The sequence below is a fragment of the Thunnus albacares genome, chromosome 16 (genome assembly GCF_914725855.1).
Source record: "Thunnus albacares chromosome 16, fThuAlb1.1, whole genome shotgun sequence".
Lineage (NCBI taxonomy): Eukaryota > Metazoa > Chordata > Actinopteri > Scombriformes > Scombridae > Thunnus > Thunnus albacares.
The window spans coordinates 23,230,678-23,255,830 of record NC_058121.1 but is presented as its reverse complement, the minus strand read 5'-3'; the positions used below and the strand labels follow the sequence as shown (position 1 = coordinate 23,255,830).

The window sequence follows — 25,153 nt, the reverse complement described above, 5'->3', positions numbered from 1 at the left end:
ACAATGTCCGCTAGAGCTGCACAGTACGGACATGATGTGGAATGTGGAAACTGTGAGGGTGATAAATGATTTATGTATGAAATATGATTATTCTTGATGCAAGTACAGACTCTGAAAATGAATAGTGGTTGGTTAAAGAAGAGAAATCTGATTTTTCAAGTACCTTTGTCTCAAAAGTAATAAGTTGAAATTTGAATTCAGTTACTACGAAACTTATGCAAAGTTTAATCAAGTGCAGCTACTCTTCAATCCTGAGTTAACTGTTATTTTTTTGTTGTTTCATGATTTATGTTTTGTTTTGCCTAAAGAATAGTGAAACATTAGGTCACTCCTTTCACAAGATGACATATTGTAGCAAAGCTTGTAAATGCCAGAGTTTTGTCTCCATTACTGTTACACATTAAATTCTGGTCTCAGCCAAATCAGCACACACCATTTACCACTGCAGTGCGCCAATGCAGGTGCTGTAAACCAAATCCAGATGAACATGAACACATCACTCCTGTTTTAGCTGCCCTCCACTAACTACTTACTTTTAGCTTAGTTTAGTTAACTTATAAAGCCATCCATAGTCTTGCATCGCCATATAATAGTGAGCTCTTAACACCTGTTTGTAACCAGAGGTCCTTGGTAGCAGTTTTACTGGCTGTAGTTTCATCATAACTTACTACCAGGGGTGACAACTTATTGCAGTCAATGCTTTGGAATAACTTGCAGGACGATCTCAGGTTATTTAGCTATGTAAGTGCTTTTAAATCTCTTCTGAAAAACTACTTCAATATGTATTTTTGAAAAGCTGTTTAGCTGCAGCATAAAAATAAGACTCCCCACTTTTCAGCTCCTAAGAACCACCAGCACCAACAGCTTTCAGCCCCCAAAGTTTTTATTACTCAGAACTTTTTGGGGGGACATTTTGATTTCAGTGTGGGCTAACAGTAAAATAACAAAACTAAAGCAAACCAACCAAATTAAATACCTAATCAAACAAAAAAGCAAACCAAAAATACACATTTCTTACCTACACTCCTGTCTTAAAGCTATGGTATGTAGGTCTTCCTAAAATATTAATATGAAATATGCTCCAAAGTACAGTAAATTTTAATGTATATCCTATTTAAATGCTTCTTAATGCTCAAATTGAAGTAACTTACCATAAGTTGCATTTTGTTGCTTTAAGCATAGGGAAATGGATAAATAAAACTACTACTGCAGGAGCTGGAGGAGGCCAGTCTCATAGTAAAGACCCACTGAGCACAGCACGACACTATGCAAAATTTATCCTATTTATTCTCTATGTAACAAGAGAAAATTTCTGCACAAGGCATTGTGGGATTTCAGGTGCTGCAGGACTGACCAGTGACATGACAAAAGTTGACAATGTCATGAAAATTTAACGGCAATGCTGTGATTTGCTGAAAAACTGACCACAAAAGTAATGCAGTGATGGGCCAGTAAGTTTAGTGGATAAAGGTCTGTGAGAGAGAAGATTATTATTGTACTTTCTGAGATCTCACTTTTCTATGTCCCTTGCCTCTAGGATTACAGATACAGACAAAACAAGGTGCTGTTTGGCACAACGTTATGTAAATTGTTGGAGAAAGTTCAGGTTGCTGATTTACAAAATGTTTGCTATCAAGCAAGCTGGCTCTGAAACCTGTGAGCATTGACAAGTCCACGGTGACAAGTGAGATTCGGCAGAGGTGATGTTGTACGCTTTTTTCGCTTAACTGTTGTGGTGCAGTTAGGCCAAATTTTGCTTCCCATTCATTTCAGTGTGTAAGACGGGCGAGAATGGACCCTTTTTTGTTCTGTACAGAGTTCACTCTGATTGAATTTTAAGACATGAAATCATGCGTCAAAGTCCAGCCAGTTTTAGAGAGGGGGTGTGATTGACCTCTCATTCAGAAAATACTGTTTATTTATATTCTGGGTTTATAACTGCGAGGCAGAATAATACAAGCAGCAGGGAAGAAGCAATGCTGTTTGACTGCAGTGAGTGAAGAACAGTGAGAGACGTTAATAACAGTAAAATGTTTGATAATACATGTGTAATTTACAACTTTTTGGAGTGATGTAGCTAGCCCTTAGCCATACTAGCTCCAGCAGTTTATGTTGACAACCCTCCCGGTGCTATTTCCTGTTCCCTTCTGCTCTTCGCCTCAACACGAGTCAGTCATTAGTTATTCTTCATATATGTTATCAGTTTATCTATTATTTTGTCATCCTGTTTTTCCATTCTGTAATTTTGCCATCTTGGTCTAATTCTATGTCTATTTCAACATCTATTGCTGATGTTTTTCTCCATTAAAGGTGTTTTTTGGGGAGTTTTTCTTATTCTTATCGGGGGTCTAAGTATAGAGGATGTTGTATGCCGTACAGATTGTAAAGCCCCTTGAGGTAAATTTGTAATTTTTGATTTGGGCTAAACAAATAAAAATGTTTTAACGTGACTTGACTTAATTTCACCTGGTGAAAAAACTGCCAGCCTGAAACCACCAACACAATCATTCGCACAGCCAATCATAGACTCACCTTTACATTTTAGGTGATTATATATATCTCTCTACTTGACTCTGATGTCACTACAGATGTTACTGCTCTTGTCTGACTTGAGGAGACTTTAATTTATGTCAACTTAACACACCATGACTTGAAGCAGCACTAGTATTTATTGAGTTCACCAACATGCTTTCAATGCTCATCAGCCTTCAGGTTCAATTGCTTTCAAAATAGACGCATCTGCCTGATGCATCACAGCATCCTTAATGACAAATATTTACACTTCAGACTGTTAATTTGCATTGAGAAAAAAACAAAAGGAATGCTGGGAAAGGTTTCCAAACCCCTGTGACCCTGAAGGAGATCTACTGAGTGGGTGAAGGACTTCAGGAAAATAATAAATAAACAACGACATATTGTTCAGTAAGGGCTGGATTTTTCCTAATTTCCTATCCTTGCAAATGTTAGTGTGATTTTGAACATAACTCTGGAGTTCTGGTTCCACTTTATTTCTCTGTCATCAGATAATAAAAACATTAAAAGCTTGAGTTTCAGAGCTGCAGGCTCTTCAACTCTGCAGGTCAGGGAGCTGTCTGTGGTGCTGAAGCTGCTCCACTCAAAAGACTTCATTCATCAATCTGTGTCCAAAATAATGGACCCAGTTAGCCTGTTAGCCTCTCTGTGGACAAATCCCTCGGGCATTATGACCCTGCAGTGGACCTGTTTGAAAGTACTTCAGACAGAGAGAGAGATATTAAGATGCTTTCTGAGAGAAAAGACAGAGAGAAAAAGAGAGAAAGAGGAAGGAAAGTTTAAGGGAAGTTAGAGAGAGATTTGTAGTAAATTTTTGGAGATGTTGATATATTTTTGATATGTAGATATGTGGTATTTTCACAGATATGTTGATATTGATTCATTATGATTGATAATGGGTAATAACCCTGTAACGCTATAATACTCAAAGTACCTACAAATTATAAATATTTATATAAGTTTAAAATATAAAATGTGCAATAACATGTATACATATCATCCATAACTGTTAAATATACATACAGGGCTGTTGTTGGAGGGGCTGCAATGTAACCCCATGTAGAACTTGGCTGCAGTGGAGAGGCTGAAGCCAAGAGATTGTGGACCAGGCCCGGTCAGGATCCAGCTGGCCAAAGTCCAAGATAAAGTTGCGTTATTGAGAAAGAAGCAGAAACATAAGGATGGTGATCGATATAACAAGGTGTATACTTGCTTGGAAAAATCACATCGGAGAGACTATTGGATTTTAACATTCTCACCATCTTAAAGGAGATGCCTTTGGGGAAAGACTTTGTTGTAGCAGGGAATGGGCGCATCGTGTAAAATCAGGATATAGGTTTGTTGTTTTCACCGGCTACCTGAAACATCAGTATGGGGAAAGGATGCCTCAGTCTTCTTTAATCATATTTTGAGTCCAATTTATTTATGTTCAGGAATTGAGGCAATTTTCGTCTGTGGAGATTTGAACAGCAGGATAAGTGCTTTTGATGATTATTTAAAAGAAGTGGATGAGATGCTCCCCAGAGCCTGCTTGGATGATTCTGTAAACAAGCATGGGGAATCAATGATTAAATTTTTAAAAGAATCAAAGTTATGTGAAGCGTATGCCCTTTGAATAACAATTATACATCTGTATCTGACGAGGGTAAAGCTGCGGTTGATATTGATGTTGATATTGTGGTTATATACTTGTTCCATATGACTGCTTACAAACTTGTGACTCCTTAGAAGTATTACCCCCAAATCAATTCATTAAATTTGCAAACTGTATGGATCTAAGAGAAAGATGTAGAATTCCAGATCATTCTTTACTGCTGTTCATTTTTTTTTAAATAAAGACTGAGGTTCATTATTATGCAGCTCCTCAGGAGATTCACCTAGTTTCCCCCACAAAAAAGATAGTCAGCAGGACTTTACCAGCTAACTTCTTATCTTCTGGTTTACAACAATCAACTTTTTTGAAATTGAAGAATGATTTACAATTTTGTTTTAGAGAGCAAGAAAATCTAGATAACTGGTATGGTAGCTTTTGCAAACTGATTGAAGATCAGTTCTTCTGATGAAGAAGAAATAGAAGGCGATAATAAAGCCGGAGACAACCATAATCCTAAATGGAAGTTATTTTATAAGAAACCTTATTGGAACAAGGAGTTAAAAGGATTATGGCTATGGTCTATGCATAACGCTGAAAAAAGTTTCTGAATTGTTCAAGTAATTATGTGGGAAGGGAGAAATTCTTAGAAGCCTTGAAGTGTCAGTGCAGGTTTGATAAAAGACACAGATTCTATAAAAGATGTTTTCAAAGAGGACAGGTGTTAAACTTTAAGAAAAATTTTAACATCAAATCCCAAGAGACGGGGCATGATGGCAGTCCTGTGATTGGGTTGTCTGAGGAAATTAATAGGTAGGAGAGAGACTTTAAAGGTCTCCTCTCCAGCAAGACTTCAAATTTTGATGATAAGAATTATTAAGACATATATGTATGAGGAAAAATGTAATAGAGAGACAAATATTAAAAGAAGAATAATGTGTAAATGAGGACTTTAATAAGGGTCTTACTCATAATGAAGTTCAAATGCTATCAATAAAGCAAAACCAAATGAGATATTAAAATCACCCAAATTATTTGATATTTTGTGGAAACTATTTAAAACATGTTTTGAATCTGTTAAAATACCATCTACTGTATGTGGCTCAAATCTATTATAAATCCAATACCAAAATCCTAAAGTGAGGACCTGAGGGTACCATTAAATTACAGAGGGATCAGCCTAATGAGCACAGTAGACAAGCTTTATTCCACTGTACTTAATGAGAGGCTCATGTTGTATTTAGAGAAAGAAAGGCTCCTCATGGAGGGGCAAGATGGGTTTCGTAAGTCATATCTTTGTATTGTCTACATTTATAACAAATGGAATTAGTGAAAACAAGTCATCATATGCATGTTTTATTGACTTTCAGAAGGCTTTTGATATGATCAATAGGGACCTTTTAGCTTATAGACTTATTAAGTGTGGGGTCAATGGAAAAAGGGCTTTAAAAGCTCTCTACAATGAGCCCATAGTGTGTGTAAGACTGAATGAGTCACACAAACTGCTCCCCAACCTCATCAGAGGTGAAACAAGTTGATCCTTTGTCCCCCACAATGTTTGCAACTTATATAAATGATTTGGCCAAATAAATTAAATCTTTAAATTGTGGGCTAATGTGTGGAAGGGGAAATGATAAGTATTCTTCTGTATGCAGACGATGAGATGAGATGCTCATTGGAAGATATGTGCAGCTCAGTTATGGAATCTGTTACTTGATATGGAGGAGAGCAGGTTGACGAGACAAATATTTATCTGGAATAAACAGGTGATTGGTTCTTGGTTTAAGGATGTGTGCACATTGTTCTGCAACTCTGGTTTGGTGAGGCTTTTTTTAATAATGAAAAGATCAACATTTGTTTGTTTAGAGAATCTGCCCAGAATAAAGGGCAGTGGGCTGACGATATATGGACTAAACTGAAACTGTGTATCTTTACGATGATAAAAAGTGAATATAGTATGGACAATTATGTTGTAAAAATTTTGTCTAGAAAGCAAAGATCTCTATTTGCCCAGCTGAGATTTGGTATTTTACCTCTGACTGTTTAAACTGGACAGTATGTTAATCTAGAAGAAGAAAAGCGGATCTGTCTAATGTGCTGCCTAAATGATATAGAAAATGAGTTCCATTTTGTTTTCTACTGTCCTTTTTATTGTGAACTGTGCAATGCTTTGTTTGGTAAGATAAAAAATAGATATTGATTTTGTAAATATGGATGATGCATAAAGACTGAGTTGGCTGTTCACATATGAAACATACAAATTAGCCAGTTATCTGGAGAAAACCTGGGAGAAGAGGAAAAAAGCCCTTTATCAAGATAATCTCTAGATATGTAACAGTTCTTTAAGTGAACAGTTCATTTGGGATTTTTGTTTTGTTTTTATTTTCTTTGTGTTTCTCTTCTTTTCCTTTATCCACATGCTTTGTATATGAAATACTGGAGGCTGTGTGTTTTGTGAAATAGTGGTGTCTTGCATCCCAAGTGGGATGGGTCAAATACGTTGTGTTTGTATGTCTAAACTTTCAATAAACTGTTATTATTAAAATAATCTCGCTGGACAGAACCATTTTGATAACAGTTTAAGTTTTCAATCAAGCCAACATGGATGCAAAGTCCTTAAAGTGCAAACTTCCATGACATCTGGACAAACTCCATCTGCTTATGAAGATCACATGATCTGAATGAAAGCTCGGGAACAGCTACTATAATGGACCTGAGCTGGTTTTCCCAACTGATGGTCAAGAATGAACTTAAAACTCAATTTTTTTCCATTTCATAGTTTGTCCACCAGAGAGCAGTGACACGTTTATTTCTACACTGTAAAACATCAGCACATATTTGGACCCAAATTCATAAAAAATAAATTTAAAAGATCCTAAAAATGTTTAATATTATAGATTTAAGTTTCACTCAAACACGCACACACAAATCTATCTATCTATCTATCTATCTATCTATCTATCTATCTATCTATCTATCTATATCTATATCTATATCTATCTATCTATCTATCTATATCTATATATATATATATATATATATATATATATGTATATATATAATCCAGAATGTGTTGGGCTTGAACAGAGAGCAGCATTGAAAAAGGTGGAAAATTGTTTTAAAAATTATAAAAATCAAGAGTCCCCTTATCATCTGAGACAGAGAAAGGGAGAGAGAGTATAGAAGGGAGGAGAGAGAGAGAGAGAGAGAGAGAGAGAGAGAGAAAGAGAGAGAGAGAGAGAGAGAGAGAGAGAGTATAAAACCAGGAGTCAGACTTCAGCAGCTCTGAACTTGTGAGGAGAGACACACATACACTAAGAGCGGATTAAAAACTGACAATTTAGACATTAAATCATCTTTTACTGTAACATTGGATTGTGAAATGATTTGGAAGATGATAACAGTGACACTGAAAATCTTTGTTGGATGATGGAGAGGTCGCTTTGCGCGCAATTTTATTTCTTTTTAATGGATATTTAAGTTGATTAAACAGTTTTTTTTTAATGCGGATGAAGTAAATAAGATGAAGAAGAGGAGGCAAAAATGTGTCTTCATGGAAACACCTGTCGTCTGACTGCTGGATAACTGCTGTTGGATATGGAGCCGCTTTTATTTTGGGTTTAAAAAAAAGAGGAGAAACGCGCGTCATGGATGAATATTTGACTGATTTCAGAGTGATCTCCAGGCTTTCCTTTGAGCTCAATGACAGGGGGATCTGACGAGGGAAGGTGGAGGGATGGAGAATGCCAGTCAGGTCAAACCAACGCCTGTCATCTATGGAGAGCTGTTGAACATCTCCACCAACGACACCCATGTCAATTTCACGTCGAAAGCGGAGGCGAATGACACTAACTTGGCTTTCCAGGCGGGTCTAGCTGTGACTTTATCCCTCATAACTTTCGCCACGACGCTCTCAAACGCGTTTGTCATCGCCACTATTTACCAATCCCGAAAATTACACACCCCGGCAAACTTTCTGATCGCCTCTCTGGCTGTCACGGATCTGCTGGTGTCCATTTTGGTGATGCCCATCAGCGCGCTGTATACTGTGAGCCAAACGTGGACATTAGGGCAGGTGGTGTGCGATATCTGGCTGAGCTCGGATATAACGTGTTGCACCGCGTCCATCCTCCACCTGTGCGTAATTGCGCTGGACCGCTACTGGGCCATTACGGACGCGGTGGAGTACTCCAAGAAGCGCACGCCGGGGCGCGCAGCCGGGATGATCGCCACCGCCTGGGTAATCGCCATCTCCATCTCCCTGCCGCCTTTCTTCTGGCGCCAGGTGAAGGCAGAGGAGGTGACGACCTGCAACGTGAACACGGATCACATTTTCTACACTATCTACTCCACCTTCGGCGCTTTCTACATCCCCACGCTGCTTCTCATCGCCCTGTACGGGAGGATTTACGTGGAAGCCCGAAAGCGCATCCTGAAGCAGTCTCACAAGACGGGGAAAAGACTCACCTCGGCGCACCTGGTCACCAACTCCCCCGGCTCGGTGGCGTCCACAACCTCCCTGAACTACGGGACGAACGACACCTCCTCCTGTGACACTACCTCGTCCGCGAACTTGAGCCAAGTGAAAGTCACTGTGTCCGACGCGCTGCTGGAGAAGAAGCGGATCTCCGCCGCCAGAGAGAGGAAGGCGACCAAAACTCTGGGAATAATCCTCGGAGCCTACATCATATGCTGGCTCCCGTTTTTCATTTACACTCTTCTAGTGCCTGTCTGCGAGTCCTGCTTCCACCCGGAGTTATTTGACATTTTCACCTGGCTGGGTTACCTCAACTCCTTAATCAACCCCATCATTTACACCATGTCCAACGAGGACTTCAAACAGGCTTTCCACAAACTACTACGGTTTAAATGTTGCAGGGCATAAACGATTATTACCAGCCACAATTACCCCCATTAAATCCCATCTCTAGTCATCTGTATAATGCCAGAATTGAATCAAACCCACCACAAATATTTCACTCCCCAGGTTTCCCCTGAGGGCTACAACGCCAATATCCAGATTGTTTATGATAATGTGGCTCCAGAATGAGCTTTGAGCTGATAGATGATACAGAGGACTGTGGAAAATGTATTGACCTGCCATCCAGTCTGCATTGTATTCTCGTGGCTCTGTGTAATGAATGACAGCCATTTCTTAATCATTGGAATTTTTAGAGAGATATAGCCTGCTGTTGTCAGTGCAGAAGAGAAATCTCGGAGGGTGTGATGATGATGATGATGATGATGTGGAAGCACTGTGCCTGGTTTGCAGTCAATAGTCTTATAATAATGACTTGGAGAAAGCCCATAGCCCCAGATGCAGGGGCCCCGCCTGTATGTGCTGCACTGGACTGTGGCCTACAGACTCACTTTGCCATATGAGTTTGACAGTCAACGTCAGTTGGCTTGTAAGCACAAACAGCTTAGGACTAAGCTACCATGAGCCCCAAGGGCAAAAAATTACATTTGTGTTTCATTTTCCTGACTCAATAAGGGGAAATACTGGTGCCTACAAGTTTAGTTTTGTTTCTCAGACGTGCCTGGCCCAGATAGAGATAAAAGCATGATTTTAGTTTGCAGAAAAGATACAAATTTGGTTCATTCTTGTGGCCAGTGTATGTTTTTTTCTTTTTTTTTCTTTGATGTTCACTTTAAACAAGGCTCCAAACTGAGTGTAAATGTATGAATCTGTATGCATCAGTGTGATTTTTATCTTGATTTGCTGAAGAGGATTTTTGCTCAGATGAATGAGTATCGTACTGTAAAATAAGTGACAGAATGAAGAGCCAGTATTGTAAAACCGATTCTATCTACCAGACCTCTTGTTGATGATACATTCTTAATTGTTAATATTAGCTTTGATGTACCATTTCATATCAGGCTAAAGATCTACACTCAATCTAGACACACAGGGCTGATATTCCAGGGTTCCTACAGTCTCTATAAACCTGAAAACTCATGTTATTTGGCATTTATGTCTACCACACCTGCAAAAAGTTGTGGAAGGTGATAAATAGTTTTTTAAACGCTGGAAAATGTCATGGTATTCTGATCAAAATCACCCTTTTCCCCTCAACAAACCTATGTTAAATGTCAAGCTGCACTGTTGCTGATCCCTTAAAAGAAAACACCTGAAAAAAAAGAAATCCAATTGGAAAAACCTAATCTGTTTGCTCACAGCTTGACAGAAAAAAGATACAAAAACTGTAAGAAAAACAAAGTATTGCTGATGGTAATTGTGTCAAACATGTGCAGAGTCATAGCTACTATTGAGAGCATATGAAGACGCGTCTTCATTTGTATTTTTTTTTTACAACCTTATAAGAGCTTTACATTTATAGTTATAGTACACAAATTACACATGGTGACTCTTTAAGGCAGATTCTGCTTATTTTAAGCGTCAAAATTCTTAAATTTGACAGTTTTATGGCCAAAAATAAATTAACATAAAGGGATAGTGTTTCTCTATTAGAATTATAATCTTGGCATTGTAGAGAATGAAAAAATAAGTCTAGGGCTGCAACTAATGATTATTTCCATTAATGATTAATCTGTCAATTATTTTCTTGATTAATTGATTAGTTGTTTGGTTTATAAAATAGCAGACAATTGCAAAACATGTCGATCACTGTTACCAAAAGCCCAAGATGCAACCTAAAATATATTGTTTTGTCCCAATAAACAGTCCACAACCCAAAGATATTCAGTTTACTATCACAGAATACTAAACAAACCAGTAAATATTCACATTTAAGAGGCTGGAACAAGAGAATTTTGGCAGTTTTTTCTTAAAAAATGACTCAAAACTATTCAATTATCAAAATATGAAAAATCAACTAATTGTTGAAGGTCTAATTTAAGGTGCAGTATGTAGGATTTAGTGGCATCTAGTGGTGAGTTTGCAGATTGCAACAAACTGAATACCCCTCCCCTCCCCCTCCAAGTGTGTAGGAGAATCTACAGTGGCTGTAAAAATTGTGAAAAATGTGAAAGGCCCTTGTTTGGTTTGTCTGTTCTGGGCTACTGTAGAAACATGGCGGTACAACATGGCGGGCTCCGTGATAGAGGACCCGCTCCCTATGTAGATATAAAGGGCTCATTCTAAGGTAATGATAACACAACAATTCTTATTTTCAGGTGATTATACACTAATTAAAACATACTTATGAATATTATATTTCACTTCTGCCACTAGATGTCACTAAATTCTACACACTGCACCTGTAAGATCATCATGAAAGGCTAGCTAGTAAAGGTTTCTTGGGGAGGACAAGGATGTTTTGGAGGAAACCCTGGCTATAGCATGTCACATGTCATGCAATAATTTAGGAAATCTCAAAATGTGATCTCAAAAACGTGTAGGAACCCTGTCCTGTGGATTCAGAGGAATACTTTGGATGAATGAGTTTTTGCTTTCTTGCTGAGAGTGAGAAGATGGATATAAATATCATTGATGAAGTAAGTACAGAAGTGGAGCGATTAGCTTAGCTTAGCATAAAGATTGGAAAAAATTAGCCTGGCTCTGTCAAAAAAAGGTCTAAATACACCAACCAGAACCTCTGAAATGTACTAATTAACACATTATGTCCTGATTGTTTAATCTATACATGAAGCACACTACCAGCACTATTTTTCTGTCAATGGACTTTGAAATACTCTTTTTGCATGTTTAATCCATAAACAAAGAGGGACCCATAAATCTTTTAGTACCTTTCTTATCCCCCTCAAAGTACTCTCTTTGAGATATTACGACACTTCCTATAGTAACCGTGTCCAGAGCCTCCTTCAATTTGTCCTGGATTTCTTCCATAGTGACGAATCTTAACCCTTTAAGTCCCAATTTTAGTTTCACCAAGCTGCAGGCATACACTACACATTAAACATCACTCAGTGTAGCACCAACACAATATTGGGTTAACTTTAGCAATCTGTTACTTTGACCCAGTGTTACACACAACAAGGTTGAGCTTAAAACCGTCACAAATGTCTTGTTTCTTGTACAAAACAATGTGCGTATGAAATTATTAACAATCAATAAGAAACCGTGACATGTAAGTTTAAAAAGAGTAGATTATAACAAGCTTTAGTTTGGGTAAATAACCCAACAGTAAAATAAAAAAGAACACTAAAACTAGCTCAAAACAATGCTTTGTCTTGAGTGGCTTTCCGGGTAACATTAACCCAATACTGACCAAAGCTGGGTGAAATTTTAACCCTGTGATTTTAAGTGTGTAGCTGCAAATCTGATAACTAGTAATTTTTGGGTCCCCCTTCATATGTGCTTGAAGTATTTCTTGGTGAATCCACTGCAAACATTTACACCATAAAACTCCATTTCATTTTTCCATTTCTCTTTTTACAAATCAAACAAACAAGATATGTGTTAATTAGTGAGTTTTAGAGGGGTTGGTTGGTGTATTTAAAAAAAACAAAACAAAATAAAAAACAGAGCCAAGCTAGCTGTTTCCCCCTGTTACCAGTCTTTATGCTAACCTAAGCTAATTGCCTCCTGACTCTAGCTTCATGTTTAGCATACAGACATGACAGTTGTATTGATCTTGCTGTTTTTCAAAGACTTGCAACACTGTGAGATCAAATATTCTTCTTTATTACATTTAGAAAGAGCGCAATTTCAGTTTCAAGCCCAGATTGCAGTGATCGATCTGTACCTGAAGAAGAGCTAATCTGTGCTCGAAATGGTGCACTCTTTCTTCATGAAATAAAGAGAAACAGAAAGTATCTACATTTTTTGTTAAAAACATGAAAGATGTGCACGTGTTCTGCACACTGATTGAGTGGTATTGATCTTCCTCTTCATTAAACTCAGCAGGAATGCAAAAGAGCTTATTTCCCATAACTGTATCTTTAACACAGATCTCTTGAACTTAAAAAAAAAAAAAAAAAAAGAGAGAGAACATACATCTGTTCACAACATTTAAGAGGAAAAACCGACTATGAGTCAGCTAATTGTCCCTGAAAAATGCAGAAAGTTTCACACAGATTGGCTGCAGACAGTTTGTTGGCACCAGAGTCTCTGTAAAATAGAAAAAAAAGAAAAGAGAAAAGAGAATCATACATGACAGGAAGTCCTGGTGTTTGATGGTAATTTCTCTCACTGCATCAAAGATTACTGCCGGAATGGTAAATGTCATGTAAATGTCTTTTTCGGCAGCCATCTTGGACGTTTGAGCCAGATTACGGTGTGGATGTAACCATCACGCTCTGCTCCAGCTCTGTGATGAATAACCTCTTTGTGTACAGTATTGATCAGCTCAGTGTGAAACTCATCTGGTCGCTCTGTCAGTCCAATGGAAGTTGCATTTCATCTGGGTTAGCTTCTGCTGTACAACGCTTCTGCACGCATAAAGCGATGCACTGTAACTGCTCTGCTCTGGAGGATGAAATCCAACCCATTTGGAGCACAAAAAAGCACTGCTGCTGTTGTGAAAACTGAAAAAAATATCAATAAAAAGGTCTATGGCATCATGAGGTTATGATAGTTTGCCCACATGTTCTCATTCTTCTAATTAAACATCTGTTTTTAATGTGATTGGGAGGCACAAGTGTTGTACTGTAAAGATTCATAACACAAGAAGTGTTGACATTTCTTTTATCGCTGTCAGAATCTGTCGTGGTATTTGCTTTGCCTGGTGATGATGAAACATTTCACACATGTAAGCTGATGGATATCCTGTGTGATGGCATTAATGGTTTGTAACTTAATTAATCAGCAGGGGAAAAAATCCAACCACGAGGAAAATGCCAGTTATGAATTCCTAATGAAACACATGCATGAAATTTGGTTTCCCTCTCCATCAAGGGGATTATATTTTATATTAATGTGCACAGCACAGCGTACATACAGTATAATGAGGGTGGCTTCACTTCGCAGTGATTGTCTATTGTGTTGCAGATTGTTGGTTTTTCTTATTTTTGCATTTTGGACCTTGTGTGAAGTGGAGTGTGTTAAAATTGAACAAAATTGTACTGCAAAAATAATCAAATCATCCTGTGCCCCAATTCCACACCACACACTAATTCTAAAATGGTTTTAAAGGGGACGTATTATACTTTTTAGGATTTTCTGTTATTTTTATACTGCTAACATGTTAAACATGGTCAAAGCTCCAAAACTTGAGGTGAACATGTAGAAATACTCCCTGCAAATCAAAGGCCAGGACTTCAACCTGCTCTGAATGTTTAATTTTAGGGATGCACGATATTGGATTTTTTGCCGATATCCGATATGCCAATATTTCCAACTCATCGTGGCCGATTGCCGATACCGATACCGATATACGCACGTATTTTTTTCCAGCTGGCTGAGGAGATTATTATGTGAGCAAGCATAGATTGTACTAAATATGATCAAGGAAGACAATATATGAAGGAAGAATTTAGGAAGACTGGATTCAGGAGCTCAGCATTAAAACTTTAATGAACCTGCCAAGTGGGTGGAGCAGTAGAGTTTTCTTTGAGTTTATTAGACAGATAGGATTAATGTGTAGGATTTAATCTCTAGTCCATCACTCCGGAGCAGAAGGTGGCGGTAATGCACCTAATACGCTGGTTGCCAACTGTTGATATAAACCAAAAAGAAGGGTTTTTTTCCTTAACAGAGTGGTACATCCTGTCAGCCGAAGTGTTTCCTGTCTGTGCAGCCGAACATAGAAACTCCTCCACGGACTGTGTCACCCTGACGGTCCCGGTGCTTCCTCCGCAGGCTCCACTTCACTCAGCTACCCGTCAGATCTGCTGCTTCTTCCCACTTTAACCTGAATAACAAACCTCGGTGCTCGGTGCTCCGGTTGGATACACATGGAGAGCCGGGGCTAACGTTAGCTGTGAGGCTAGTGGAGGGTTAGCCGCAGCATGACCGGAGGGAAGCACAGCCAGCTAGCCTCCCAGCTAATGTTAGCGTGAAGTGGAGCCCGCGGAGGAAGCACCGGCGGGACCGTCGGGTGACACAGTCCATCGAGGGAAGCACAGTCAGGTGGCGGAGGGGAAGGCGACATATCAGCCTCCCATAATCGGCAGAATTCGCTGATGTCGATATTTCATTTTAGAGCTTTTATCTGCCGATATCGATGACGTGCCGATAATATTGTGCATCCCTACTTCATTTGCCAAGTTATCTCTACTTCCTCCTCGTGATGACATCTGAATGTTCGCACCTTTGTTGCTTGGGTCGTTCATGTTGTCCACTCTCATATTTCAGATCTGTTAGAGCTCCAACATGCAGGGATGTATTTTAAAAGTTTCCATGTGGAGTAAAGAATAAGGAAAAGAAATTAAATCCTAATACTATACTTATACTTATAGCTTCCGAAACTGGAGGAATCCAATCAGACCAGAGTGGGAGAGACAGGAGCTAAAACAGCCTGTTTCAGACAGAGGCTGAACTGAGGGGGATGCATAAAAGGCCAGTTCAAGATAAATAAGGAGTTTTAAATGGTAAATCATGCAAACATATTCCAGTAGAGCCCTAGAATATAAATGTAGACCTGGAAATGCGCAGAATATGTCCCCCTTAAGTATGTAGTGTTCATACTGGATGAGTGACAAAACAACAGTCAGTATATTGACTAAAAAACACCTTTTTTCCAAAACTTTGAGTTTCTAAATAAGAAAGAGATAACAAAAGAGAGATAACAAAAGATAACAAGTAGAATGTCTCTATTGAATGGTGTTCCTAATATTTTGTCCACTTCATTACCATACATAAGTGGGGGGGGGGTAGATGATCCCACTTTATTCTCAGACCATAATCAGTATTGCATAATATATCCTTTCCATACAAAGAAGGTTTAAGAGGTAACGTGACCAATTATACCATGAACAGCAGTTAGGTTTCTGAACTTTGCAAACATTTTGTTATGTTCATAACAAATTAAATTAAATGACAAAATATGTCAGCGGTCGATGCAATCGAGAACGACACATAGAAGCGTTTTCTGATCTTACATCAACTTCTATCATTATCCCTCTCCAGAGCTTTCTCTCAATGCTCACAGTTTCAGCCACATTTCGTTGACCAAAACATCATGCCGCTGGTGAGCAGTGAGCACATCACTTTTTACAAACAGTAGATATCATATATAATTTGCAACCAAAGTCCGTTTAAACTGAGCAGCTCTGACTGTCCTCTTGATTGTGAAGATTTAAAGGATCCTATTCTCTTCTTAACAGCAAACGCTGCTCTGATGTCATTCCTTCCTTTTGTCAATAATTAATATTATTGTCTCTTTTTGAAATCAATCAGCGCACTGTGGCCCCCTGATTACTGTTTCCATGGTTTGATGCTTTGCTAAACCATGGCAACACAGGCTCGGCTGCTAATGTGTCATGCTGCAGAAGCAGCCCGTCCTCACAAGAAAAACGACAGTATAGATCTAAAATTCAGGCTGGCAAAAACATCTTATAGTTACATTTATGCCATCTAGCAGCTGATGACGTCAATATAAGGTGACTTGATAAGATGATTTTGCCTTATTGTGAGGAAGAGGCGGGTTGGGTGGATGGCTAGCGGACTTTGCTGCAGGAGACCGCTGTTCGCTTCCTGGTTCTTACTGCATGTGTCATGCTTCCAACCACGAGTCGGGACATTTTTTTTTTAAAAAACACAATGTTGTGGTGTTTACTGTTGCCATGATGACGAAGGTTGCATAAATTTAAGGAGGTATGAACTATGTTTCAAGTGATCATTTTAACCCAAACCATGATCTGTGCCTAAACCTAACCAGACCTTAACCACAGAGTTATCACATCATAAAACATCTGGCAATATTTTTTAACAGTGTTTTGTAACGGTTTTGGAAATCAGCAAATTACAGAGTATGGAGTACGAAGTATGGAGTGGAGTGCATTACTACATCCGCTAGATGGCGTAAACATAACTATAGGTTGTTTGCTGGCTGAATTTTAGATGTATACTGTTGTATAATTATGAGGATGTGTTGTGCAGAAGCCAAATAAACACATTGACTGAAACATAGATGAAGGCAGAGAGGTGATGTCGCTGTACCTGTTTAATTTAAAGCGAGATGCTTCATTTGTTATTTCTGTACAGAAAATAGATGATTTTTAAAGGAAACCTGGAAACACAAATCTATGACTCGCATATCATAACACGTCACTTTCCAGTCTGCTCTGCATAGAATGAATAAGAAACTGATTTTAACTCCTGTTGGAGTTTCCACATATAAATCAGCTTCATTTCACAGTAGAAATGTCAACCCTGAAGCAGAAAATGTCCTCTTATCCCGAAAAACATCCTCCATCTCTCTGCTTTACCTTTTTCACAGCTCATTGTCTGCACAGCTGCAACAGATTTCTACATCTTGATGGGATCACATGTTTCATGTTTTTGCTCTCTGGTGTTTTGGCCTTGACAGTGAGTGTGACGGAACAATCCCTGACTGAACGAAACTGATTGAGGGGATTGTAAAAACGTCTCTTTTTTTCTTTTTCCTCTATTGTTTTCATGTACACGCTGCAAAAAAAAATCTATATCAAATAATGTCTATTATTGAAGCATAAAACTCTTTTTGACAAAGCAATCTCAACACAAGGTCCACTTTTAACTGTATCACACAGTTTTGTTCTGCAGATGAAGTTGGCTTAGTAGTCATGGAGCTGCTGGAGGTGTTTGTGATTATTTTTAGGACTTCTCATACTAAAAATTATTCTTTTTCTTCATTTCTTAAAGTCATCCACCACTTTTTCTTCTTGTCCCTTCAGTCGGATGTTGTTCTCTTCTTCTCTGTGCAGAATGATGTTTGTTTTCACGTTCATCTGCTATAGGAGGAAAGTTTCAAGTAAACCTATGAGCATGATTTGTGACATCACAACTAGTTGGAAACCAATTGTAGTCCAGTATGCAACTTACACAAGTGTGGAAGGAAAACTTTCGAAATGATATATATTAACATAAGCAGAGATTTTGGATTTTTCAAGGAGAGAGAAGGAGACGCCATTATAAGGATTATAATGAGGTAATTGTAAAAAACACATCAAACACAAATTATTAGTCCAAGCACATTATTTGTATGTCTTAAAACATGTGACAATAGAGAACAGACAGGAAATGAGGACATGCCTGCATTACATACAACAAAGGGGTTTGTTTACAAAAGTGATTTGCGAGCAGAGCTTACATGCAGATTGCAAATGAGGGCGAGCTTCATGTTTCACAAATGATTGTCACTCGCAAATTGCAGATAAATTTGCGAGTCCACGTCTCTCCTCTCTCTTCATCACGTCCTTCACTCACTGGAAATATAAAAAGCTTCCATTTTAAAAATCAGTGCATGAAGCAGCTCTTTAACTCACTCGCAGTTAATTACAGCAATTGTGAATTAACAATTGAATGTCAAGGGAACGCAGGTGTAGGAGGACAGCTTGTTTGTTTTGATTTGTTTTTTTTTTTTTCCTTTTTAACTAATGTTTTTTTTTATTCCTGAGAGAGGAAGACAGACTTGTTTTCATATTTCAGGGACCCATTGAGATGAACAGACTTTTCCAACCCTCCCAAGTGGGGGTTTTGAAAGAAAAGAGGTTAACCAGATCTTCCTAAAAGACTATGGTTAACAAAGCAAAAATTATCACCTGAATTAAAAGCGTAAATGATCTTTGGGGTCATTCAAACCGGAGAAAAGACTAAAACAATGCTAAATTAAACATGGACAGGAAACTCCCCTTTTGGGTTCAGCTTATCACCAGACCCCTGTCGTAAATTTGAAGGACATTCCTTAGTGAGCTTTCACTAAATAAACACTTCTTATAGCAACCCAGTCGCCAGAAGAAAACGTTGGCATTGAACGTTTCTGCAAACCACAGAAACGTTGAATATATGCGTTTCAACATGTGAATTTTTCTACATTTCTACAAACGTAGCATATTAACAATTCTACCTGTTGAATAATGATGTTTTATGGTGTGACAATGCTGTGGTTAAGGTCTGGTTAGGTTTAAAAATAAATAAATAAATAAAAACGGCCGATGTCTCACTAAAAAAAGCCAGTTTTCTCGCCAGAACGGCTGCAAATGTCCTGACGTCTCATTAAAAACACCCGCTTTGTCGGTTCAAACGGGAAGCGGACTTTGGTTTCGGTTTTGAGGTGGTCTCGAACCAAGAAGCTTACTTCTTTTGTTTTGACTAAAGCACGCAAAGTTTTAAAGGTGCAATGTGTAGAATTAAGTGGCCTCTAGTGGAACGGACTTGGCAGAAAAGAAATCGTTGTGGTTTCCTTTGAGCACAGCAGAGGTCACTGTTTTTGATGACAACTTACAATTAATTTGAGACTGATCAATTAAGCAGTATTACATGAGAGCGTGTGCTTTACCGTCATGGAACAAGGCACTTGTACCAGGTTTCGTATGCATCACTGAAGTCGCTACCAGCTCACTTGCGAGGGCGGACTAGACAGAAAAAGAAACCCCCCAAAAAACAAACAAGCAAACAATGTAAATAGACCCACAGCAAGAGTAGCTAATGGACTGCTGATGTTCTCAAGGGAAACAAATATTAATAATCTTAAAAACACTTAATTTCATAAATATAATTAAAATACATACTAATTAAATGTTAAAAATTACATGACTAAACTTTAAAATACCTGGCACAGACTACCAGGCTCCTTCAGCCCAGCAGGGAAGCAGGTCTGAAATACATAAAACCTGACAGTATAAAACACTATACACAGAAAACAGCCTTAGGCCTACCAGTTGTTCCTGCACGCTCATCTTTCCTGCACGCCAGCATGGATTGAGGCGTGTGCCTACCTCTCTACACTGGACTGAACCAACAGTTGCAAACCTGTGTTCCTCCTGCAGGTAGCCCTATATCTGCTAAACCTCACTAATCGGTGCACCTCTCCTTTATTACTCTGTGCCACCTGCCACAGTAATTTCTATGAGACAAGGTTGTCCGCGCAGATGTTTGTGGACATTAGCAATATGTTGTTGGTCCGTGAACTCCACGTCTATGCCTTCAGAAACCGTTACTTGCTGTAATGACTGATCCTGTTGTTTTTCTTGGGGTGGACAGTCTCCAAAATGTACGTCAAGCAAATCCTCACACAGCAAGTTTCTAGCACTTTTCTAGCATTTCCCTGCTTCCATAAGAAAAAAACTATCATCTGGAAGAAACTTCCACAACTGCTACTTGTGTTTGAACTGCATCACTCTTACCTGCCCTCCAAAGAAATCAGAATATGTAAATAAAAACACCAGGGTTTCCATAGATATTGAGAGGCGATAGATGGATAAAAGCTGAATGACAATAAACACAGGGAAGAAGAGGACGAAAATAAATAAATATGTGATGAAGTGTGTAGGCGAGGTAAAGCTCCCAAAGTCTCTGTGAAACATCCCACTCCCAAACAAACAAAAACACACAAAAAGAATCCGAACAGAATCTTTTCAACACGAGCATCGAAGTACAACAAAGGAAACAACTAAAACACGACATTAAAAAACAACAAAGAAAAAATGAAAATGAATTCACACACGGACGGCCTGGACGGAGAGGAGTGTGTGTGTGTGTGTGTGTGTGTGTGTTCCTGAGTGGGTGGGTGTATGTGTGTGTGTGCACTCAGCTCCTCCAAACTGCCTGCATCTGTCAGCGTGCCCTCATCACCGCTAACATATGCCCTCCTCCTTGAATTTTGCATGAGTTTTGTTATGCGATGAACTGGTGATAAAAACACTACCATGATAAATAATTTACCCTGAGCGTAGAGTATCCTCCTCCGACAGTGTGCTGAGCATCATTCCTATTTACACGAGAATCCTGATGAGCTGCTGCGAGTGTGAAATCATTTCTGCATGCCTGAAGATTCAAACGTGTCCGTAATGAACATGGACTGAGGTGGAAGCGGTATTCAAATGGAAAGGAAACATCCCCCCATTAAATTCCCATATGTATTCACATTTTTTACTTGAGTAAAAGCAGGTTGTTAGTTATATTTTCATGCTTTGAGACATGTTAAGGAAGGAAAAGGAAGGAAATAAAGAAGTAGGAAGGATGAAAGGAAATGAAGAGGATAAAAGAACAGAAAAGAGTGCAGGACAAAAGAAGAAAAATTAAGAATGACAGCAGGAATGGAGGAAAAGAAGTAAGAAAAAACGAGTGGTATCAAAAGGAGAAAGTAAGAAACGAAACAATGACAAAGAGAAAAAGAAAGATAGGATGAAAGGAAATGAGGAGGGTCAAACATACAGAAAAGAGGGCAGAATGACAAAAAGAAGAAAAAATGAAGACAGAGGAAGAAAGGGGGATGAGAAGCTTGAAATGAATGAAACAAGTGGTAATGAAAGGAAAAAGTAAGGAGGAAAAAAAGGGGAATGAAAAAGGAAAGACAAGAAAAATGAGACAAGAAGGAAGAAAAAAGGACAGAAAAGGGGGGCAGAGGGAGAAAAACAAGAAAAATGGAGAAATGACAGTAGAAAAGAAGAAGGAAAAGAAGCAAGGAAGAACAAAAGAAACAAAGGAAGGGAAGAGAAAAAGAAAAGGACAGAGAAAGAAACAAGACTAGGTCACAACCTCGTATATGGCTGGATCGTGTATGAAATGCTAGAAGGCTTTAAATGTGTACGTCGCCTGATTACGTTCAGCAGCATTTTTAAATGTTTGTTTTTATGTAAGTTTATTTATTTGTACAGCACCTCTCATACAGTAGTTTTAACTCAAGGTGCTGTACACATAAGAAAAAACATACTTAAATTACATTGCACCAGACTTTGGGTGGAGACTATAGGGTTGTAAGAAGGGTTGAGTTAAGACTAAGGCTATTTTTTATATGTTTTAAATATTATCTCACTTACACACAACCTGAAAAATAGTATTAATGCTATGTGTAAATGACCCCAATACTGTGTGTTTCATGTGTGTAAAGTTTGCATTCATAAATGTATTTGTTATATTGCTTTTATTTTATTTGCCATCACACACACATCCTCTGTTCTCACATAAATGTCACATGATTTGGATAAACTGACCACATATCGGGAACTAAATGGTTACTTTCTGGTCTGAAAAAATATTAAAACTTATTAAAGTGACATATTAACAGTCCTACAGCACCCTGTTTATGAGTGCACTGGCAGGCTGAGTGCCTGTCGACATGACTGTGGAAGTACTGTTAATGCCCCTTGATGATATAATAGAAAACTGTTTGGGCTGAAATTTTTTTTTGAAAGAGCAGCAGCCAATGGGGAAACTCCAACACTGGGCTGTCCGACCAATGGCGTAACTTCGTCACTCAGTCAGTGACTCAGTGGGTACATCTCAAGTCTCTTAAAGTCCCCATGAAATGGAAGTTAAAGTGTCTTTAGCTTCTGTACTGTGACGTATTTCCCAGTGAAACAGAATATATGAGCGGTGTACAGTTACAAGAGGGATTTAAATAAAATCCTTCCATTTGATTGGACTGCTAAAAAGTGGGCAGGGTTAGAGTTAGAACGTGATACGGAGCTGCAGAGGACTGTTGGCTCCACACACATCTCCTCGCCTGTTGTTAAATCAGGAGAAGGAGGAGAGAGAGATGAATGAATTAGAGTTCACTCATATCCAAACACAAATCTCTCCCTATCTCCATATTGTTCTTTTAGCTACTGCGGCCCACAAACCATTTTACAGGAAGAGAAATGACAGGGATGTTGATGTAAAAATACCCTGATACTGATTTTTGACATATGTTTGGCATATAACAAGAGATAAATTAACAATTATGACAGGGACACAGGATTAAAACTGGGAAAATGTATTTTTCACATTTCTGTCACTTGCATCCTTTCCTTGCATCTTAGTCCCTCCCACCAAGGATGCAAGGAGAGACTCAAGGAAACCATATGAGGAGAGAGGAGCCAAGGAAACATGTTTTTAGAGAAAGGTTGGTGCTAGATTGGATAGGCTGGAGGGATGATTTGTGAAACTCTCATGAGATTTGTACGCTAACCCTAACCTTAACCCTAACCCTAACTGCACTTGCAAAAGTTCGGCCCTCCCTTACAGAAATGAGACGTACTTTCCTCTGAGGTGTCACGTGAAGCACCGTCCATTTCTGATGATCACAGTTGTATCAACTATCAGTCGGCTTTACCAGCTGTAGAGATTTTTGATGGTTTTTGTCTGCACACTGTGCACTGTGCAAATACTAATAAAGGTACACAGTTATCACTGCCAGCAGCTGTTTTCTCTCTGCAGCCTGTTATCTGTTTGACAAACACCTGCAGATGAATAAAAACCTGATTTCTGTATTTATACTGTGCTCTATGTCCTGCTCAGAGGCACAGGAACCATTTCTACTGACAGAATGAGTTTATATTATTAATTATTTGCATCTGTATTTATTGATATTCTGATTGTGAATTGAGTATTTAATAGCTCAAAATATGATTAGGGTGTCTTTTGAACACTGGAAATGATTCATTAGGGAAAATGGAAATTAGGTAACTCATATCAAAACCGACGTCCGAATGGGAATGACGATAAATGATGTAAAATATAAATGTGTTTAAAATGTGTCTCTTGCTGAGAGACAGACTCTCCCTTACTTTTATTTCATCCATAATAGAAGTTAATGGGGGAAATAAAAGAATCATGAAAATCATGAAAAGAAAAAAAAAACTTTCTAATAAATGAAGAAAGTTGTTTATGGTTCTTTTGTTCTTCAGACCAATTAACAGATTTTTACCCAGATGGTGAATCTGGGCTCTGAAGCCAATTTGACATAGCGGCCAAACCATAGATTTACAACGTCTGTGTCCGAGGGGCCGAAAAACCATTTTCCCCGCACACAATCATGGGAAAAGGAGCAGCTGTAAAACAGTGGATACATTTTTTGGAGCGTCACAACCCCTGAAAAATGACTCATTTCACTGTCAGAATTTGATCCATGCGGTCCATTCACATTTCGAAAGTCCAGAAGAGCTGTGCGATTGAATTGTTTTATACCCATTCAAATTAGATGAAGGGCTAAACAGGAAGTTGGCTGTCAGCTGGCAGAAGTCTCTAGTGAGCATGCTCTCTGGGTGCATAGGGCCCATGGAGCATGTGCAGTATGTTTTCATCCGGGTCATTTCTTCACAGCTGGAAGTGGCTTTTTTGGCTTTATGTCCCACTGAGCAACTGTGGAATGAACACTGTATCCAGTTTTCTTTATACATCCATGGTGTATTCTTGCTCATGGCTCCTCAGAGAGCCTTCTTCACTCCACGATACTTGCTCCTAAGTAAATACGTACTTTGAAACGGCCTTCAAAATGGCGGACCAGAACGACTCACAGTTTAAGCGGGGATTGAGGAGCGAGGAAAGATCAAATAAGAGACTTGAGATGTACCTAGTGACTCAGTAACGGACAGACATTCAGGGTTACAGGGCTAGTCCAGTCAGAAATGACATTAAAAAAGAAAAAGGAAGAAATAAGACGACAAAAGAAGGAGGAAAAGAAGCAGGGAAAGAAAGAAACAAGCAATGCTGAAAGGAAAAAAGCAAGAAGAGAAGAAAACAAAGAAGGACAAAGAGAAAGAAGAAGGAAGGATGAACTAATGAATGGCAGAAGGAAAAAAGGGCAGAAACAAGAGGGCAAAAAGATGAAAAACAAAGAACAGTACAGCAGGAAAGAAGAAGGAAAAGAAGCAAGGAATCAGGTACCAAAAGGAAAAAGTAAGAAAATAAAGAAACAAAGGACAAAAGGATGAAAGGATGAAAGAATGACTGAAGGAAAAAAGGAAGAAAATAGTCCCAGAACTAAAGAGAAAACAAACTACAGTAAAAGCAAACCAACATTAGTGATATAACTTGTTCTAGTCTCTCTTTGTTCTAACTAAAGGTTCTTGAGCAGCCAAACAACCACATTCCTGCAGGCATCAATATCACTGCATACACAGATTTTGGGGGATTATGCATTCATTTCCCAACTCTACCTCCAACATGAAAATGTTGGCAGCTTGGCAGCTTGTTGGCAGCAAAAACCTCCCTGAAGGTCACAGTGTCTCTAAACCTGCCCTGTTCCTCGTGTGCTGTAT

General features: G+C 38.7%; 1 protein-coding gene and 2 long non-coding RNA genes across 4 annotated transcripts; 1 reads left to right on the top strand and 2 right to left on the bottom strand.

Moving 5' to 3' along the window:
- Window positions 1–2,987: 2,987 nt before the first annotated feature.
- Window positions 2,988–4,031, bottom strand: LOC122965779. The gene is made up of 3 exons (XR_006398298.1): window positions 3,792–4,031; window positions 3,556–3,658; window positions 2,988–3,265 (listed from the first exon to the last, which is right to left on the bottom strand). It is a non-coding gene; the product is annotated as an uncharacterized LOC122965779 (long non-coding RNA).
- Window positions 4,032–7,462: 3,431 nt separating this feature from the next.
- Window positions 7,463–10,391, top strand: LOC123000011 (5-hydroxytryptamine receptor 1B-like). The gene has a single exon (XM_044377441.1). It carries the CDS (start codon window positions 7,860–7,862, stop codon window positions 9,006–9,008), a length of 1,149 nt encoding a protein of 382 aa, XP_044233376.1. The 5' UTR covers window positions 7,463–7,859; the 3' UTR covers window positions 9,009–10,391.
- Window positions 10,392–18,158: 7,767 nt separating this feature from the next.
- Window positions 18,159–21,172, bottom strand: LOC122965543. 2 transcript variants are annotated; one of them, XR_006398248.1, is made up of 3 exons: window positions 20,853–21,172; window positions 19,468–19,543; window positions 18,159–18,394 (listed from the first exon to the last, which is right to left on the bottom strand). It is a non-coding gene; the product is annotated as an uncharacterized LOC122965543 (long non-coding RNA). The 2 variants fall into 2 exon arrangements; XR_006398247.1 differs by lacking the exon at window positions 20,853–21,172 and adding an exon at window positions 19,847–20,223.
- Window positions 21,173–25,153: the final 3,981 nt, after the last annotated feature.

Coding starts and splice junctions, on each gene's coding strand:
- LOC123000011 (XM_044377441.1), top strand. CDS start 7,860: ATGGAGAATGCCAGTCAGGTCAAACCAACGCCTGTCATCTATGGAGAG.